Source organism: Daphnia pulicaria, chromosome 6, assembly GCF_021234035.1.
Source record: "Daphnia pulicaria isolate SC F1-1A chromosome 6, SC_F0-13Bv2, whole genome shotgun sequence".
Classification (NCBI taxonomy): Eukaryota; Metazoa; Arthropoda; class Branchiopoda; order Diplostraca; family Daphniidae; genus Daphnia; species Daphnia pulicaria.
The window spans coordinates 490,333-508,813 of NC_060918.1; the positions used below are offsets into that span (position 1 = coordinate 490,333).

Here is an 18,481-nt window from a genome sequence, read left to right on the forward strand (position 1 = left end):
TCAGAATCAACGGCAATGGTATGCACTCTGTTCACTAAAGGTCAATGCCAGAGAGCAAGTTTTTGCCCATACAGACACCTCAGAGCAGACCGGACAATTGTGTGTAAACATTGGCTCAGAGGACTATGCAAGAAAGGAGATCAGTGTGAATTTCTCCATGAATTTGATATGGCTAAGATGCCAGAGTGTTATTTCTATGCCAGATTCAGTGAGTTCCAAATCTAGAATTGATTAGATAAAACTGTTTTAATGTTTTTTTCTTTCTCCCAGGTGCTTGTCACAACAAAGAATGCCCTTTCTTACACATTGACCCTGAAACAAAGATCAAAGATTGTCCTTGGTATGATCGTGGTTTCTGCCGTCACGGACCGACTTGCCGACACCGTCATGTTCGACGTAATAACATTTTTATCGTTTCGTGAAAGAATCATTTTAAATATTGCTTTAATGTTTCAGGTGTGCTCTGCATGAACTACACAGCAGGCTTCTGTCCCGACGGCCCCGAATGCAAATTCGTCCAGTAATAACAAAATAACTCGTAATATTATTGTCAGTTGGTGAAACTAACTGTGAATTTCTTTCTTAGTCCGAGATTTGAATTACCTCCACTTCCAGATGATATCAAGGGTGACAAGAGAAAGATGCCTCTAGTCTGCCATTTCTGTGGAGAAGTGGGACATAAAGCTGGTAAGAATCCTAACCTTGAATTACATAATACAAGTTTTTCGTCCCAAATTGATTTCATTTTGTTTTTCGTAGCTCAATGTCCGAAAATTCCATCAGAATCTAAGGACATTTACCGCACGCCCGCCGATGCCTCTACTCATGCAAATAATGCTTCCCAAGCCCAGAGAGATCGAACGAATTTGAGACCTTTAGATGAAGTCACCTGTTATAGAGTAAAAGAATTTATTTGTTCACATTCACGGTTTTTGAAATTACCCTTATTCACTTATCTTTTTGTTGTTAATAGTGTGGACTGCGCGGCCACTATGCAAATCGGTAAGATGAATTTATATTAATGAATTAGTCGTTTTGGGGCATTTCAATGTAATATCACTCATGCTGTAATTTTTATTTCAAACAGGTGTAACAAAGGACATCTGGCTTTCTTGAGTAACCAGCCAACAGAAGAAAGAAGTTAACGAAAATTACATTCATTTCCAACACTGTCTCTGTCCATTCAATAAATACAATTTTGAAATCTCTCTCTAAAAAAAAGGAGTCAGAACACTAGTATATAATTATTTTTAGTAGTAGAACGGTTTTTGTGTGAGGAATCTTTAGATGTAGGTAGGGGCGTTTGTGAGTGAGGTGGAGCAGGCAGCACATTTCTCTGCTTCTGGTGCGTTCACCAAAGTGCAATTGGAGCATTCACGTCCTCCGCGGAACAGAGGCTGGCTTTCAGGGCCCTTGTGTCTCGACTTGGAACACATGTCGCAAATTTCTCGATCGTCGGGATTCAGAAAAGTGCAAAACAGGCACTCCCATCCATTGAACTGAAAATTACCAAGGTTAAAAGGCTTTTACTGACACGCCATTAGATTTGTCAAATAGTATAAATGCCATTGACTACCTTTGCAGAATTTAAATGTTGTTTAGCGGCTCTACCATTAACTTGGGCGGCTGCGGACTCTTTTGGCCTAGCTCCAACCGGTGATGATCCAGACGTGAAATGTTGAGGATTGTTTGTTATTTTTGAAGGTGCAGTCTTTTCCGGCATTCGATCATAGTTTCCACCAAACATTTCTTTAACAGAAGTAGGAACGTTTCTCTCTTCTTTCAACTTGTTTACTCGATTGTCTTTCGATCTTTCGACAGTAGTGCTGCTACTCGGACAGTTATCTACGTCATCGTAGCAAAGCTGCTCCAAGCGATCAATATCCAATAGACTGTCAAACTTTGGTATGCTCTTCATCTCACGAACGAATGAGTTGTTCCAGACGTCGAAAGTTTCTGGGATGCCTTGTCCTTCAATAATCGACTTCGGTTCGAGGGATCTAGTTTGATAGTTAACAGGAATCGATGTCGGTTCTTCCACGGGAAGAGTCTTGGGCAGATAGATTTCTTTTTGTTCAGCAGAGAGAGAATAGTTGTAGGCCGGTTTCGCGTACTGCTGGTACATCATTTGAAAGGGGAAGGAACTTGGATACATTTCATGAGGTCCCAAATAAGAAGTGACAGGTGCTGGTGGATTGTAATTGTAGAGGTTTTCTTTTTGTGCGTGTTGGTACATCAAACCTCTTACGCAGTGATTAACTGATCCAACATAACTGTCGCGAAAATCAAATATGGATACCCATGAGCAGGGTCTTGGACTGACACTCAGTGCAGCATGGATCTCACAAAGAATCTGTTTTTAAAACTTGTATGCATTTAATGAAATAACAATTTTTTAATTACTCTAACTAACCTGAGATTCCACTTCTGCAAGAAGGCAGTCTCTGTGACTGATGACCACCCTATCATAGTCCAAGACACCTTGAACTATCAAGCGATTATACTCAATATCCAGAGTATAGCCCATTTCCATTAGAATCTCTTCAGCTCCTATCAACTGTTGCTCAATTTGGTATTTGAAGGCCCCACTGTATAACTATTACAATAATAATACTGTCAATAAAATGAATGAACTGTAGTACTAGAAATTGTTAAGCTTACCCGAATTTCATTAAATTCTTTCCTCCAAGGCTGGCCAAGTAAATTAGCTGCATAGGTTGCAAGCATTTCCCATGCATGTCTAAATCGGTTTGGGCTAAATTGCTCACTCCGTCTAAGTATAGATGTGTAAAGTACTGCTTTGGTAGTGGGAGAGTAAAATCTTTGGTTAGCGGTAACCAAGCATAAATACTCCTTCATGTAGCCTAAATAGAAGAGAAAAAAACAAATTCCAATCAAATGAAGTAAGATCTACTTCACGTTCGCAAACTCACCCTTGAGTTTCCGTTTTTGTTCTATCCTTTGTGGACTTTCTTCAGTTTGAAGGCAACTCAAATGTAATTTATCAATCTGCAGCCACAGGTCATTAATAACTTCTAAGTTAACCATTCTGAAAAACTTCCTAAATGACGGAAAGGATATATAATAAGACGAGGAAGAAATACTTTTGCATCTGGGTCGGAGCTGTCTGCTGTATATCTGTTTTGCTTTTCCTGAATTCCGACGACAGAAGAGGTTTCGGCCCTTATTTGGGTTTCATCCTTTTTTCAGCGGGACACTCAATCGCTAGTACAAGTCAGATAATTTCATCACCGACCTTCGTTTTTATCAGTTTCTCCACACGGTATCTCGAACAATCGTAAAATCATGATACAACCATTAATTTTGTTATGTGTTGAATAGCTTGAGTCATCAGATAGGCTCGTGAAATTCACATTTATACCTATTTAAACTTCTTGAATAAAAGTTCTTATCCATGTCCATTACATATAAGAATTTAGCATTTGTGAATGTTACGACTAGGAAATCTATTTAGTATTTACCAATTCATTATATTTTACTATGTAAATTTAATCCCATTTCATCCAGCTCCTGAGTTAGAATCAGAGGGGTATTTGCAATGGTCACAGGGCAATGAACATGTTGAAAATTGCCTCATCTCATTTGGTTGTTGTGGAAACCAGTAAGATCATTCCAGTCCATAAACGTTCGACCTTTTCTGGGTTAATAAACGTGAGCATCCTATGCTAATTAACCACATCAGAATCAAAAGTATCGAATTACACACCCCTACGTTACCTAAACCATGCCTAAACCAAAACTAGAACAATCACGACCTGATTCTGACTCATTCTTTAAAAAATGTTGGCTGTCCCGAGGGGTCGGCAGCTCTAAAAAGTAAGGTTTTTGGCGGTAAAAAAGCCAAAGAAAAGGGGGAAAAGTTACGGAAAAGAAAAACTTTTCCATAAAATGCAATTGATGCAAATCATGGAAATGGGCCTAAGGGCTGTCAGCTGATTTTGTTGAATACGCCCAACAACACCAGCTGGACTAATCAACGTAGTTTCTGGCGACTATTGTTTAAATAGTGAAGTGTGGGATTTATTAGTTGTGATGGCTAAGAGTAATTTGGAGGATGATATTTTTAAAGTGTTAAAACAACGAGGTATTGAGCTTAACACTTACGTTGAAAATATCTTTCGGTTTACTGGAAATAATAATGCAAGGACTCTAGCCAATTTCAATTGCGCAACCGGTGTGCAAGAAATCGAAGAATGTGTGCGATCCACTTTGGGGGAAAAGGAACGCCATGTCAAGATGGACAGCCAGAAGAGAACGGCGACTTTCGGCGAGTGGTTTGCCGATGACCCATGCAATTTTATTTTTTACCGCCTGGTGAACGCTCGGCAATTTTGCTTGCTGTTGACATGGCGAAGACAATTGTTGCAGAGTATGATCAGCGGAAGCGAAAGTTTGTTTCGCTGGACGGTAGTATAGTAACAAACGACATCGGTTATAGAAGACGGGAATGATACGCGATTGACAAGTTCTACTTCATCTTCATCTATACTCCTTCAAATACGGAACACACGGCTGGCTCCAGCAATGCGACCGGGAGTCACACATCAATTCCGGGGTCCTCGGGGTCTACCCAAGTCAATTTTACAGCTAGGGACTGCTTTGTAACACGCTTTGCTAAGGTCGATGCACATATAGCATTAACTGCAAAAGGAGTAAAAGATGGTCTCAATTTCCCCCGGTTAGGAGACCCCAATGATAAGTAACGGGTATTTCCCGTGTAAATATTATGTATGCAGTGTCCCTATGCCTATTTTGGACGAAGAGAAGTCCCTTCCCTTGTCAGAATCGTCAATCGATCAACTAAACCTTTTTTTGAATTTACTTGAGAAATAAAAAAAATTGGCAACCTAGCTTTAGCCGTGTCATTTTCACCGTTTGTGCAAAGAAAATGGTAAAAAGTGCAACAAGAAAGACAAAAAGGGTATAGTGCAACAAAAAAAGGCAAAAAGAAATAAAAGAAAGACAAAAAAAGAACGAAATGAAAAAAAGTGCTAGGAGGGGTAAGAAAAAGGAAATAGGGGGAGTAGAGGTTACGGAAGATAAACAAGGGGCGAGAAGCGCTAAAAATGACATATCAAAAGGGCAAAAAAGCACACCATTTTTTGTACTTTTTAGAGCTGCCGACCCCTCGGGCTGTCCCTTAGCTGCGTACGAAGCAACGCTTTCCATAGATAAAAGTTGTTGACTCACAGATGATTCGTTCAATGATGTAACAATAAAAACAATGCAGTGACCTTTACCAGAATAATATCAATATAGAGTATTTTGGGATGGGCAATTGGTTTTATCTCTGCGCTACATTTCAGCGAACATTTTATATGTGACATTTGTATAGAACAATATATGTTCTATGGCCAAAACTTACTGTGAGTAGGTTGATTGTTACAGGATGGAAGAGCAATTGTTTGTTGTTTGTACCTGGATTATGCGTTGAGTCCACATGCATAAATTGTACACGACCGTACACGACAAATATTAGACATCAGTAAGTCACAACAGATAGCACATCATACGTTACACAACATCATGAGCCAGTATATAATGAGCTTTTGGCACGTGACAAAGACGAGATCCATGTGATTGTTAAACACATGTTAGGGTTAAGAGCGCACTAAAAGCCGACTAAAAGCTGTCGAAGGATAATAAGATTGGGTATCATACATTTTCAATTTTAGACTTTACATAATAAGTTTGGGTGATTCCATTCTCAATTTTAGACCGGTTCCAAAGTGGATATGGGATAGCACTTGGTTTTCTATAAATTTGGACCCGTGTACTAGGTTTTTTTTACTGGGATTTTACGGTGATATGTCACTTGCAGATTTAGCGGGAAATTGCTTTTACAAAGCTCACGTGACACACGTGAACTGGGAAAGGCTATTGGCCTTTCTCGTCCCACGTAATCGACAGACATCACGCATGATCAATTTTAAGTAGCCATGGAGACCCGACAAATGGAGAATTACGACAGAATAACACTTTATATTGGCATTCTTCCATGCACAGACTGGGAATGCCAAAGTTAATTTGAAATGCTGAGACGATTATTAATGTTTGGCTAATACAAAAACCGCGTACCCCCATTGATAAATCTTTGATTCAGACATACACGATCAAATGCCAAACCTTTTCATCTATTGAAAATTCAAACCAAAAATCCCAATTAGTAAAAATTGTAAAACGGAGATTCAAAAGCGCTGAACTATCGTAGGTGTAACTCGTAGCCTATGCGAAAAGATTGATGAAAGAAACGGAAAAGTTCGACGTAGCGCTTTGGAGAATTCTCTACTTCGGGTGATGTAGAGCATCGGACCGATCACAACATGCAACAGGAGCATCTCCCTCGCGTACGGAATGCACGCAATAAAAATGGCGTGATTGCAATTCAAGTGATCGATCCCAATTTGGCAAATGATGAGAGCCAAGAATGTTGAAGCTAGCGGCAGGGCACTCACGCAGAGAGAAGTGACTCCGCACGCCAGAGTCACGCTCGCCTCCAATTCCAAACGACAAATGGTTTTGTTTGGCAAATGAACAAAATACTCGTCCGGTTCGAGAGTCGTCGAATTTTCCCGCGCGTTATTGTGCTTTTTGCATTTCATTGATAATCGCGCATTGAACCGTAAATAACTTCTGGTTCGGATGTACACTGCGACTTGGGCGACGATGATCATTCCGACCAGGACCAAATGAGACAGTGACACCCACTTCATAATATCTGGATTGACGATGCATGAAACCGAAATTTGGTGCCATCCCAGCCAATAGAAACTGGTATTGATGAGCAGCACCGAGATCCAAGATGTGACCAGCAACACGGCCACTCTAAAGACATTGACGTATTTGCGGTGTTTAATTGGAGCACTGATGGCGAACCAGCGGTCAACGGTGGCCAGCAATATCGTCACTAGTAGACTGGAATAGGGTGAACCTACCAGCAGTCCGTATAGTTGGCAAAATAGAGGAGTATTGGGTCGGAAAAAGAGCAGTAAATATTCGTAAGCGCTGATCAAGAGCGTTGAGAAACAGCAGCAGATATTTCCCAGGCAGAAAGCGTTGCGCGGATTGTGCAATCGTCGACTTTTTAGAATGACGATCGCCACTAACAACTGGATGGGAATTCCGACACAGAAAGTTACGCAGCGGAAGATGAAGCACATGGGATGAACGGTTGCGAAAAGGTCGGCCCGGAACTGGTGGTCACTTGGCCAAATTGATTGATGGCCATCGCTTCCGATTTCGGATGTGTTACAAATCACCTGGAACTCCATCGGCATTACTTCCAGACGTAGAATTCCTACTTCAACTGAGTATGTTGCACAAGAATATTACTTTAATACTGTTGCACAAAATGCATCGTATCCTTTTGTGCTGCGCAGCCGCGATGGCCAGCATTTGCCCACGCTGAAACGATACGGCGCTGATAAATTCATTTCCCTTTTCATGAAACAACTCGCAACGTTAAACAAGTTATATAGTCCATCGGGAAGTGCTACTGCTTTTGATTTCTCTACATTAGGTTTTCGCCTGCTGGTTCTTTTCTTTTTAGGATTTGTTTAAAGCTTAAAACTATTGTGCACGAATAATTTCGGATAGCTGTCAACTAATCCGACACGCATTTCCCCTGTGAACGAAGGAAAGTACTCATTCCAGGGGGTTATACTTCAGTGAAACTTGGCAATAAAAAATGTTTATAATCCGGACTCGATGTTCACGAATATAAAAAGTTGATTGGGTGAAAGCTTTTGAAAGGAGAATAAACTTTTGATCAGAGAGAATAAACGTCTTAGCGCAACGACAAAGTGATATTCTTGCTACCTACGCGTCTTTTAAATCTATTAGTGAACATACTTTGTATGGAGATTGATCTCTACAAGAGGGAATGACTTAATACTTCTGCATTATGCCTACATTCGGTTTCTAATACCTTCTTAATGCAGACTGTTCTTAATTCAATAATGTACTACTGATTTGTGGAATCCAATCTCGCGCATGAAGAAAAAGACAAGGCGCTCTATAGTCAAGATATTAAGGATTTCATTAGCTCGCCCATAAAATTCTTTGATTTTTTTTCTTTTCTTTTTCTCCATTGATTGGATTGTCAATTTTCTACTAATGAGCGGATCAAATGAAGCCACATATACATTAGTTGATCTGATGTCAAGTTGGCAACCAATCAGAAGATTTGAGTGGTCACGTGACATCGTTGACAACCAAACAAGCAGACGAAGCCAGAAATATTATGAATCACTTGAAATCGCTACTATTTCGCAATTGGGAAAAAGCAGCAGCAAAGTAACAACAGTTTCGTCAGTAATCAGAAGTTGTCGAGTCCTTTTACTAGCGAAAAGCATTAATTAGCCAGAACAGATAAATCAGAGACTGTAAGATTGTCAAGTGTTTCTGTCAAGAAAAATATCGTTACGCTTGGTTGAGCTATACCTATTCGTTTTCTAAACAATGGATTTTTTCGCGAAAAAGCCAACCATGAAAGGTAAGGACTGCCCATTGCCTATTGATTTTCAGAATTCTACAATGTACTTGGATCAAATAAATAATCAAAATTTGACGTTGTTCCTTTGTTCATGTAGAGCAAATGCGGGATACAGATAGACAGCTGAGGAAAACAGGGAGAGAGATAGACAGAGACAGAAGAGAACTGGAGAAGGAAGAAAAGAAGCTGGTATGAGAGCTACAAAAAAGTATTCTGAATCAGAATTCCATCATTTTATTATTTAGGAGATGGAGATAAAAAACGCAGCAAAGACAGGCAATAAGCAAGCTTGCACTGTACTTGCCAAACAACTGGTTCAAATTCGTAAACAGAAAGAAAGGACATATGCTGCCAACAGCAAGGTGTGTTTGATACTCTACTACCATATATTTCCTGGCTGCTATTAAGAAATCCTCAACTTATCTTTCGTAGATTACTTCAATAAATTCTCAAACAAAAGTAATGGGAGCCAACGTGAAGTTGGCTGGGGCCATGACCACTGCAACTCAAAGTATGATGGCAATGAACAAAACCATGAAGCCTGAACAGCTGAGTCGCACAATGCAAGAATTTGGAAAGGCTTCCACCCACATGGAAATGAGCGAAGAGATGATGAGTGATGCCTTGGATGATATTTTAAATGAAAGTGGGGACGAAGAAGAAGGAGACTCAATTGTTCAGCAAGTTTTAGACGAAATCGGTATCGACATTTCCTCAAAGGTAATGTCATATTCGACAAAGTATTATGTTTATTATTCCTACCTTGATTACTGACGTATCATCTCACAGGTTTCCAAAGCCCCGTCTGCTCCGTCCAAGTTGGGTGCCTCATCAGCTGCCGACAGCGAGTTCGCAGAGTTGGAAAAGCAATTGGCTAAACTGAAGAGCTAGTTATTTGTTCGCAAGGTTGAACGATCTAACTATTTGAAAAACCTGTCGTGTTAAATTCTTTCTCGAATTCGATTCTTACTAATATTAATATCCACTACTAATAGTTTTTGTTCACAGAAATACCGGAAAATAAATGAGCAAAAGCCTTGCAATTCAACTTCAACTTATATTTGTGATTGTACCATAACTTTCGTCACTATAGAAATGTTGATACTACCCATCAATGTTTTTTTTTCGACTGTCAACAAATACGTCTTGCTGCACACGCGCATTTCCAAATAATTGCAAACTTTGACAACAATTTTCAATTACAGCATCATCATGGGCGATTATTCGATCGTCACATACACATTCACCTAACTGAATTATATAAGAGCATATATATCATCAAATCGTGACGTACGCGAGAGCGGGGGAAATTATTTATTATTATTATTTTTTTTTTGTGTTTACTTTTTATTTTTCAGGAGGAGGGAAGGTTTTCGGGGCATTTTTTTGGCACTTTCACACTTGTGTGCAGAATGTACAAAAGAGAACTCGTCGTCACGGTCATTGCAAAAACCCAAAACATATTGCACACGGTAGTAGTAGTACACGATTGTCGACGAGTTTATTTTAAAACAAAACGGCCTTTTTGAAATGTTTTTCACGCGCGCAGCACTTGGGTTCACTCACACCAATAATTCATTGCACGCCACTTTTTCAAACTGATTTTTCTTTAGTCGTCACGTTTGTTTAGAGATGAGCTGAAATCCGACGTATACACATTCAAACGTGATGCTGGGCGCGGGCATTTTTTCTCCAATAGATGTGAAATGTTGTCGTAAGAATTGTTGAAGTAACTATTATATATAAGAAAGAGACAGAGCGAAAATAAAAATTCAAGATGAGAGAAAGAGAGAGAGAGAGAAAGAAAAGTCAGAGAGGGAAGCGGATGAAAGAGAGAGATACAGAACCGAGGTGTACACACTGGCTTGCTTGAAGCGTTGACAAATAGATCGACCAGCGGCACACATGGGCAGCGACACATTTTTTTTTTTTAATTTTTAATTTTCTTTTTTTGTTATTAACAAAACAAAATATCTCGAGCAAATTTGTTTTTCTTTTAGTAGGTTTTTGGCCATGCCACAAGTTTTTGAAAATTTTCTTGAGTCTATTTATATAGATTGTATTCCAGTCGGAATATTTGTGTGTGTGTGTTTCATTTCATTTAATTAGGAGATCGACGTCATCAGACGTTATCGCCGACGTCGATCGAGAGCGGAGGCAGACTCGTGTAGAGTTGAGCCGGCGGCGGCGGCGACGGGATGTCGGACGGGAGCGACATCGACGGACGCGACGACATGGTGTCGAACGGCGGCGGCGGTGCGAACGGCCGCCGCTCGTAGTTGATGCTGGGCGGCCTCCGCCGCTGCCTTCGATGGCACACGATACACAAAGTCATGAGCAGAGTCAAAGCACAGGCGCCCAGTGTCAACATCAGGAGCACCGGAGAAGATTCTTCGCCGCCCACCATAGCGGCACCTTTTACATATGTCAGAAATGGAAGCGTTATTGATTGATCCATCGATGGAATTTGAATGGAATTAAGTAATGATTTAAAAAAAATAAAATTAGAGAATGAAATAGGTAAAATACAGTTATTTAAAAAAAAAAATAATATAAAAGGTGATAGAAAGCCAATAGTTAAGAAAATAGTACATTGGGATTTCATTCCTTGAATTGGTTTGGGGAGGCGACACCCATTGGCTTCTGGAGAAGGAGGACACTGGCTGGACCGGTAGCAAAATACAGACGAGCAACAGTCAGAGAGAGAGAAGAGATTTGAGGTCGAGATTTTTTTAAAAATTTAAAAAAAAGCAGAGGGTTATAGGAAAATATTCGATTGTAGAAAAATAACGGAAACTAAAGTTGAAAAAATAAAATTGGGAAATAATTTCTTTTTTTTTCTTTTTTTTTTTTTGTTATCGTTTCAGACAAGCAACTGAATGAAAACAACTGAAATCAAGACCAGGGTGTTTAGGGCGGGTTGATATCGGACGCCTCCACCTGAGAATTCCTCGCCAGAAAGAAAGAGAGAGAGAGAGAGAAAGATAAAAGGAAGGAGAAAGAAGAGAAAAATAAGTGATCAATCAGTGTGTGTGTGAGAGAGATAGAGACATCCAAATTACACAAGGCTCTGGTGTGCTGAATATGTAACAAGTCAATTGCCATGCGAGTTATTTTTCCTTTTTTCTTGTTTTAAAATCTTTGAGATAGTTTCTTGTGATTTTTGAAAATGATGTTGGAATGAAGGTACAAAGATGTATAAATACAGTGTCTGTACAAATAATTATTCTTAGGAAGAAAGAGAGAGAGAAATAAAGAAAAAGATAAATGAAAAAAATGAAATGGAGAGACATACAGTGCTCGCCTTCGTCGGAACCGTCGTTGAGTCCGCAATTGGGATTTCCGTCGCATTCCAGCTGTTTGGCTATGCAAAAGGTGTTGTTGGCGCAGCGAAAGTACTGCCCGCCTTCGTCACAGTCGTAGCCGCCGACCAGAGCCGGAGTTTTCACTTCCGTCCACACGGCCCGGAAGCCTCTACCGCCCGCCACTTTATCCGCCGTTGTAAACCTGAAACAATCAAATAACAAAATAAATTGTCACGTCGTCGTTACACGCCAACATTCTTACGTGATTTTCATGACGTTGCCTTCGGACATGAACGTTTCGTGCTCGGCCTTCAAATTCTCTCCACAAATTTCCACCGGCGGTTCGTCCAGTCTCTTCCAAACGCGGACGGCAGCCGCCGCACATCCACGAGCTGCGAAAAATCAATAAACAAGGTGAAGAAGAAAGAAAGAAAAGATAAAGAAAGAGAAAGAAACTTACTCTCCATCTCGCCCTCGATGGAAAAGGACTCAAAGTGAAGAAGGATGCGGTGATCCCGAGCTGAATGGATCTGCCACGAGCAGCTGAGCAGGCCCGAGCTACGATCATACTTCTCCGGGTACTTGGGACTGGTGAAGACACCGCTGGCGGCTCCCGGAACGCTCAGATTACTGCCGCAGTCTGCGTATATATTTTTTTCAAATAAAAGAAGATAAAAAAAAGTAGAAAAAAACTTGCAACCGCAAGGAACAGCACCGAGATCGAGCCTCGTATAAATTGATGGACGAGAACCAAAGGAAAGAAAAGAAAAAAAAAAGTGTTTGGTGTGTGTGTGTGGGTCCGCCGCCAGGGAATCCAGGAGAGAGACTCACCTCTATTGATCGAGTCGTTCTCGTCGAATGTGTACCTGCCCTTGAATCCATTAAAGACTCCTTCTTCGTCCGTGTGCAGGATCACCTTTAGAAATAAAGAAACACACAAGGAGGTGAAATGTTGTTGTTACTTTCGGCGGGGAAACAGTGTCAATTGAAAAATTGATTATTTCCCTTTTTTTTTCTTACTTTCAGTCCGATGGATCCGGGATCAGATTCGACGGGTCCGGGGAACGAGTCGCCACAATAACGGCCGAGTAAGACCTCTCTGCCGCCGTAAAAGACATTGTAGATCTCGACCCAATCTTCTTGGCAGTAGGAGCCGTAAAAGACGGTCGTGTCGTTGGCGCGCACTTTGAACTGGTCAAAGTAGAGCCGGACATTCTCGTTGGATCCGGCCAGAATAAAGTTGTAGGTGCATGTCAGGTTGGACGGGTAGCGGGCCGGATGTCTAGGCGAGTTAAAGTCACCGCGTTTCTTGCTGCTGCTCATGTAAGTGAAATTACATCCGCCCAGCGGCGACGGAGTCCCGGGGATCGAATATTCTTTTGTAAACAAATGATTGGGAAAATCAGCAAATCTTCTATTTTTATTGTTGTCTATTTTTAAATTGTAAATACCTGTAGCGAATAAGAATCGAGCTTTGAAGCCGGAACCCTGGCTCTGTCCGCTGGAGAAGATCATGGACAGCCGCTGGCCTTCCGACCAGTACGGCGAGCTGACATTGTTGCTGCACAGCTCGTGATCGTGTTTCTCGTACAGATACGTCACGCTAATGTCTTGACCTTTCAGGTAGATTCTCAGGAAGCCATCGGCGCACCTGGGCCAAATTAAAAAAAATAATTCATTCATTCATTCTTGCCAAATCGAAATTGAAATGATTCAACTGACGTGTTATCGGCTGAAGGGATGTCGAATTTTTCGAAATCCAGCCGGATGCGCTCAAAGTGCTGCTCGTCCTGCAGGCCGTAGACGTTGTACTTGCAGACGATGCCTGGACTGTAAGGAAACGGGTAATTGGGACTGTAGACGACGGCCGACGATCCTTTGCGGCTCAGGATCGTCTGGTCGCACTCGGAGCCTCTGTCGTGTTTGCTATCCTCGCGGCTAATGAAATCTAAAAAATGAGAAAACAAGAAAATTCCCGTAAAAGTGAAAAGGAAGACGGGCGGAATCAAAAATTGTCTGACCGAGTTTGACGAAAGTCTCGCTGAATTCGAACTTTGCCAGAAATCCGCGGTTCTGCGAGTCGGCCGTCCGTTTGAGCGTCGTGAACGTGACAAGGAGATGATGCTCGGTCGAGAAGATGACCACGTTGCGCTGCTGGCCGCAGTAGCGTCCAATCAGTGGGGCTTTGGCGTCCAACCCGTCGTAAACGTCGACGGCGTCCAACGGACAACTGCGCGGGCAACCCACCACCAATCAGACCGTGTCAAAAATCAAATCAAAATTGTTGTCGACTTACTGAGGGCCTCCGTAGAAAGTGTCAAAGTCCCTGAATTCGAGTCGGATGCGCTGGCCTTTCTTCCCGACGAATTTATAGGCACAGGTCATGTCTTTGGGATAGACGCCCGGATAGGTGGGCGTCATGATGTCGCCCTGGCGTTTCACTAGGCCGTCGATGGTGAAGTTGCAAGTCGTGCGAGGAACGGGCGTCCCCACTTGAAATTGATCTGCTCATCCCACCAAAACGAATAAAAGAAAAGAAAATTGTTAAATCCAATTACTTTTTGATTTTCCATCTCCGCCCGTTTAAAACTCAATCAAAGTCAAAAGGGGAAACGTTTCTTGATTGAAAGGATTGCCCGACTATTTGGTTTGTATCGATTCCATTATTCTTGATGTAGGTCATCGGGTGCAGAGCCCCTGCCCACCCTCAGGCGATACTTTGTCAGCCGGACCTGGACCCCCCATGGCAAACGGAGGGGCTTAAGACACTTTATTGGCGCTCTGCTGGACTTTTCTATTTCCATTAAGGGGCTAGGAGGCGGCAGGAGGAGCTCCGCTAAACGGAGACAAATCGCCGCCGCCAACTTTGCCGGGCAGACTAGTGATCCATGCTGGACAAGGAAAAAGCTGCTCACCGTCTTTGAAGAAGAGATAGGTGCCCTGGAAGAGAAGGTCGTCGGTGGTGGTCGAGTTCTTGTCGGTGAAAAATCCCAAAACGGCCGTCCGGTAGAGCGACACGCGTCGACGGGGCGGGATCTGACCGCAGTAGCGTCCGCCAAACGGCGAGTGGATCAAGTCGACGGGCTCCGAGTCGGGAATCTCCGTGTAGAGGTCGATGTACTCGTGACTGCACCTGCGGGAAAGACACACACCAAAATTAATTCCAAAATAAAACCAACAACAACAAATCAAAGTCAGCAGTCTATCCGTTCATCTTTATTAAACACGGAAAAAGGATCGGGATGGAACCGAAAAACCAAGAAAAACACAAAAAACATAAAACAAACAAGAAATTGATCCTTTTTTTGGGGTTTTAAAACCTAAACAGAATAACAGATGTGTGACGAGGGCTATCCAAATAGCTATATACGACGACACAATGTGTACAAGTAAGGAGACAGCGATCAGCCATTGAATGGCCACATGAAAGTCAAACGGCCGCTCAACAACGAGAGAGACAAGCGGCAGACATTATTTTTTCGACGTCAATATGTGAACGCCTGTTCCGCTTGTGCGGTTAGACAAACGCTTAGATGATTTCCTACCCGTCTGTTACTACATCAAAAAAACGGAAGGAGAAAAAGAAAAGAAATAAAAGACAGGCCAGACAGACAGACGCCGGGGCTGGTGGCGCGTGACAGGTTCCATCCCCCGTCACCATCTTGCGCTTCTTTTCTCTCTCCAGAGGGCCCTCACGTCCTTAGACATTCTCTCTCTCTCCCATTTTTTCTTCTTTTTCTTTCAGCCCCTGCGCGATATCATAACAAGTTCCAACTGCTGCGAGTGACATCCGATGTCTCTATATTTACTATTATATAAGCTCCTGGAATTCCCTCGTTCAATGTTATTTAGAAGAAGAAGAAGAAGAAGAAGAAGGAGGAGAGAACAAGCAGCTGATTTCCTTTTAACTATTTTTCGAGATCTCTCCCAGGGCCTGTGTAGACTGGATATCTACGATCCTGGAAATGAGTTCAACGTCTAATGGACAAGAAAAAATAAAACAAAAAATCGGCCGGTCGTTTTGAGTGGATGGTCAATAAAGAAAAAATAAAATAACAAAATGGAGAGGAAACAAAAGAGAAAGAAACTGGGCGAGTGGCCAGCCGACGGTCGTCGTCCTCCTTAAAGCGAAAATCGGCCTACACAGTTAGGAGCAACAGTAGACATTTAAAGAAGAAGAAGAAGAAGAAAAGAAATAATAATAAAAAAAGGAGCCTACAGTATAAAAATGTATAGCGCAGAATTTTATTGCCTTAGAGTCAGTTTTCTGTCTACTGGTTAGTTGGTTCAGACAAAAAGCCCTGGCCGTGATGGACGTCACAAACAAGAGGAGAGAGAGAGAGGGAAACGGCCCAAATGAAAAGCCGGATTGGTGGTTTTCAAGCCGACAGAGCCATAGCACACACACACACACAGAGTCTTTAGCCTTCCCCCCGTAAACAAAAAAAAATAAAAGAAACAAAAAAACACAGGGCTAGGCCTTGTTCCTATTTTTGGTGTTTTCTATACTCGGTAGACGTCTATATAATCCCTGGGCATGTACTGCATACAGGAGCTAGGAGCACAAACAAACAATCAATACTCGTGATCTATCAGCATTCGTCGGCGCTGGTGGCGGCTGCAGGAGGCAAATGCACAGACTAACCTAACCCTCTTACTCACCACGAAAAAACATAACAAAAAAACCAGAAGGAGAGAAAAAAGAAGAGAAAACACCACGTGATGTAGTAGGGGAGAGCCAATCTGACGTTAATGTGGAACAGGATTTTCCCTTTCGAGTGTAACAAACTCAACCAGACAATAACAGGCAGGTATAGAATAGGAGCAAACAAGGAAGAAGAAAAAGAATTACTTCCTCCCCGTTAGGAGCCGGGGGAAAAGAAGAAGATGCTCCTTAAATCTATACACTCTGTGTGTGTGTATATGCCTTGGAGAGTAGTATTTACCCATCAAAATCGACTCCCGCTTCGGGCTCTCCATCATCTCCGCCATTTGCTTTTCTTTTTTTTTCTAACTTGCGCATATCTACCCTGCGGCTATAAACCAAATTCGCTCAATTGGAAAAAAAAAAGTGAATTAAATCAGATGAACCCGATGAAACAACAAAAGGAGAGAATAATAATTTACGGTTAAAAACTCGAGTCAACAAAGGAAAATAAAAAGACGACAGGCCTCCCGAATAGCCAAAAAATAAGGAAAGATGATCTTTCCGGAGTGGAGGAGGCCCCTCCTAACATCATTGCGAACAGCGTCGGCGGGAAATTTAACGAGATGGTGGGGGGGAAAACGAGTGGAGCGTGAGGCCGAGCATAGGAGCAGTGTTAACACGTATAGGGACCGCCCGCTTCTCTATATTATTACAGCTAGCACATAAAAAGAGAGTGTGTGTGGGTGTGTGTGTGTGTTGGTGGGAATGTACGTATAGTACATGTTCTAGACTCCCGAAAAAAAAGAAGAAGAAGAAGAAGAGATTTTGACAGTTCAATTTCAGTCGGGACCCTGCGATTTATGGATCTTGTTTCATCGGAGGGAAAATATTATTCTTTTTTTTTTACTTTGTGCCGCCCCCTTCTTTTCTGACGTAACAAGACGAAGGCGACAGCCAACGAAATGGAGAACATCACACAATCAAAACACTCACACACACACACACACACATAGAAAAGGAAAAGGGATGGAATGGACAAAAAAATGAGTGATGGAAACTTAAAAAAAGAAAAATTGTACCAAAATAACTGCCCTTACACTATTTGATATCCCTGTGTCAAATAATAATGCAAATTTTTGACTCAATTTCCTGGTAGACAATTTTTTTTGACATCAAATCATGGCGAAAAATTTTTTAAATATTTTGAACGAGATTTTTTTTTTCTAATATCAAATTCCCCTCTCCCGGGAACAATACATAAAAGTTTTGTTTGTTTTGTTTTGTTTTTTTGTTTTTTTTGGCTGGCAAAAACTTACATGGCTGTGTGTCCGGCGGTGGATCCACTGTGATCGGGCAGCAAGCAGCACACGCACGCACGCAAATAAAAAAACAAACAAAAACGAATAAGATCAAACGGAAAACCGAGTAGAACGAAAAAAAAACGGGAGGGGAAAAAAACCAAACCAAACAAACAACGCGGAGGACATGATGCGCAAAAAAGAATGAAAAAGATAGAAATTCTAAGTTTGAAAAAAAGAAAAATCAATCAAACTTTCTGGGAAAGGGAGAGAGTTAGTAGTTGTTTGTTGTTGTTTTCATCAAGTAAATATTTTCAAATTGGAGTGTCGATTGTCGACTCGGGGGATTTTGTGCAGTTTTGTGCATCGGCCTACTATATACACTATAACTCGTAAAAAATGATCGAAATGTTCAATGTTCATCAACTTCTACGACGTGAATTCTATCAAAACAGCTCAGACTAGAATAATAATTTTTTCAAAAATACCGCCAAATCTAAAAAAATTTAAGAAATAACAAAAATGGGACCAGGAAAAGAAAGAAAGAAAACCGAGTTTTTTTAGGTTGCCAAACCGTATGTAATCCCGGCTGTGGAAGAACGAAATCGGTCATAATCCGCATTGATTTAGAATTTTCCGAAATCTGATTTGGGGGGCAGTCGGGGGGAGCTAAATACAAATTGAAAAGGAACGTGTGTGTGTGTGTGTCTGCCTC

General features: G+C 41.6%; 4 protein-coding genes across 7 annotated transcripts in view; 2 read left to right on the forward strand and 2 right to left on the reverse strand.

Annotated features, from left to right (window-relative positions):
- Window positions 1-1,221, forward strand: LOC124344042 (cleavage and polyadenylation specificity factor subunit 4-like). The gene is made up of 7 exons (XM_046797436.1): window positions 1-208; window positions 271-396; window positions 457-520; window positions 587-687; window positions 760-899; window positions 974-1,002; window positions 1,088-1,221. The coding sequence occupies exons 1-7, from the start codon at window positions 16-18 to the stop codon at window positions 1,143-1,145; spliced, it is 711 nt and encodes a 236-aa protein (XP_046653392.1). The 5' UTR covers window positions 1-15; the 3' UTR covers window positions 1,146-1,221.
- On the reverse strand, window positions 1,044-9,331 carry LOC124344041 (protein tamozhennic-like). 2 transcript variants are annotated; one of them, XM_046797435.1, is made up of 6 exons: window positions 9,278-9,331; window positions 2,934-3,061; window positions 2,662-2,864; window positions 2,414-2,596; window positions 1,577-2,353; window positions 1,044-1,499 (listed from the first exon to the last, which is right to left on the reverse strand). In XM_046797435.1, the coding sequence occupies exons 2-6, from the start codon at window positions 3,046-3,048 to the stop codon at window positions 1,284-1,286; spliced, it is 1,494 nt and encodes a 497-aa protein (XP_046653391.1). In that variant the 5' UTR covers window positions 3,049-3,061; window positions 9,278-9,331; the 3' UTR covers window positions 1,044-1,283. The 2 variants fall into 2 exon arrangements, with proteins under 2 accessions (XP_046653391.1, XP_046653390.1); XM_046797434.1 differs by lacking the exon at window positions 9,278-9,331 and adding an exon at window positions 3,105-3,354.
- On the forward strand, window positions 8,285-9,569 carry LOC124344043 (charged multivesicular body protein 2b-B-like). Its single transcript, XM_046797437.1, has 5 exons — window positions 8,285-8,515; window positions 8,613-8,704; window positions 8,761-8,877; window positions 8,948-9,235; window positions 9,305-9,569. The coding sequence occupies exons 1-5, from the start codon at window positions 8,482-8,484 to the stop codon at window positions 9,404-9,406; spliced, it is 633 nt and encodes a 210-aa protein (XP_046653393.1). The 5' UTR covers window positions 8,285-8,481; the 3' UTR covers window positions 9,407-9,569.
- LOC124344040 (bone morphogenetic protein 1-like) overlaps window positions 9,559-18,481 on the reverse strand; it is a 19,146-nt gene continuing 10,223 nt past the window's right edge. Inside the window, exons 5-18 of one of the 3 annotated variants that reach the window (XM_046797431.1) lie at window positions 17,785-17,811; window positions 14,736-14,953; window positions 14,117-14,324; window positions 13,842-14,050; window positions 13,543-13,768; window positions 13,272-13,471; window positions 12,841-13,196; window positions 12,652-12,736; window positions 12,281-12,460; window positions 12,083-12,212; window positions 11,811-12,022; window positions 11,418-11,455; window positions 11,108-11,178; window positions 9,559-10,930 (exon numbers count right to left, since the gene is read on the reverse strand). In XM_046797431.1, coding sequence (XP_046653387.1) covers window positions 10,645-10,930; window positions 11,108-11,178; window positions 11,418-11,455; window positions 11,811-12,022; window positions 12,083-12,212; window positions 12,281-12,460; window positions 12,652-12,736; window positions 12,841-13,196; window positions 13,272-13,471; window positions 13,543-13,768; window positions 13,842-14,050; window positions 14,117-14,324; window positions 14,736-14,953; window positions 17,785-17,811 — 2,446 coding nt within the window. In that variant the 3' untranslated portion in view covers window positions 9,559-10,644. The remainder of the gene's footprint in view (window positions 10,931-11,107; window positions 11,179-11,417; window positions 11,456-11,810; window positions 12,023-12,082; window positions 12,213-12,280; window positions 12,461-12,651; window positions 12,737-12,840; window positions 13,197-13,271; window positions 13,472-13,542; window positions 13,769-13,841; window positions 14,051-14,116; window positions 14,325-14,735; window positions 14,954-17,784; window positions 17,812-18,481) is intronic. The other 2 variants (XM_046797432.1, XM_046797433.1) reach the window with 2 other exon arrangements.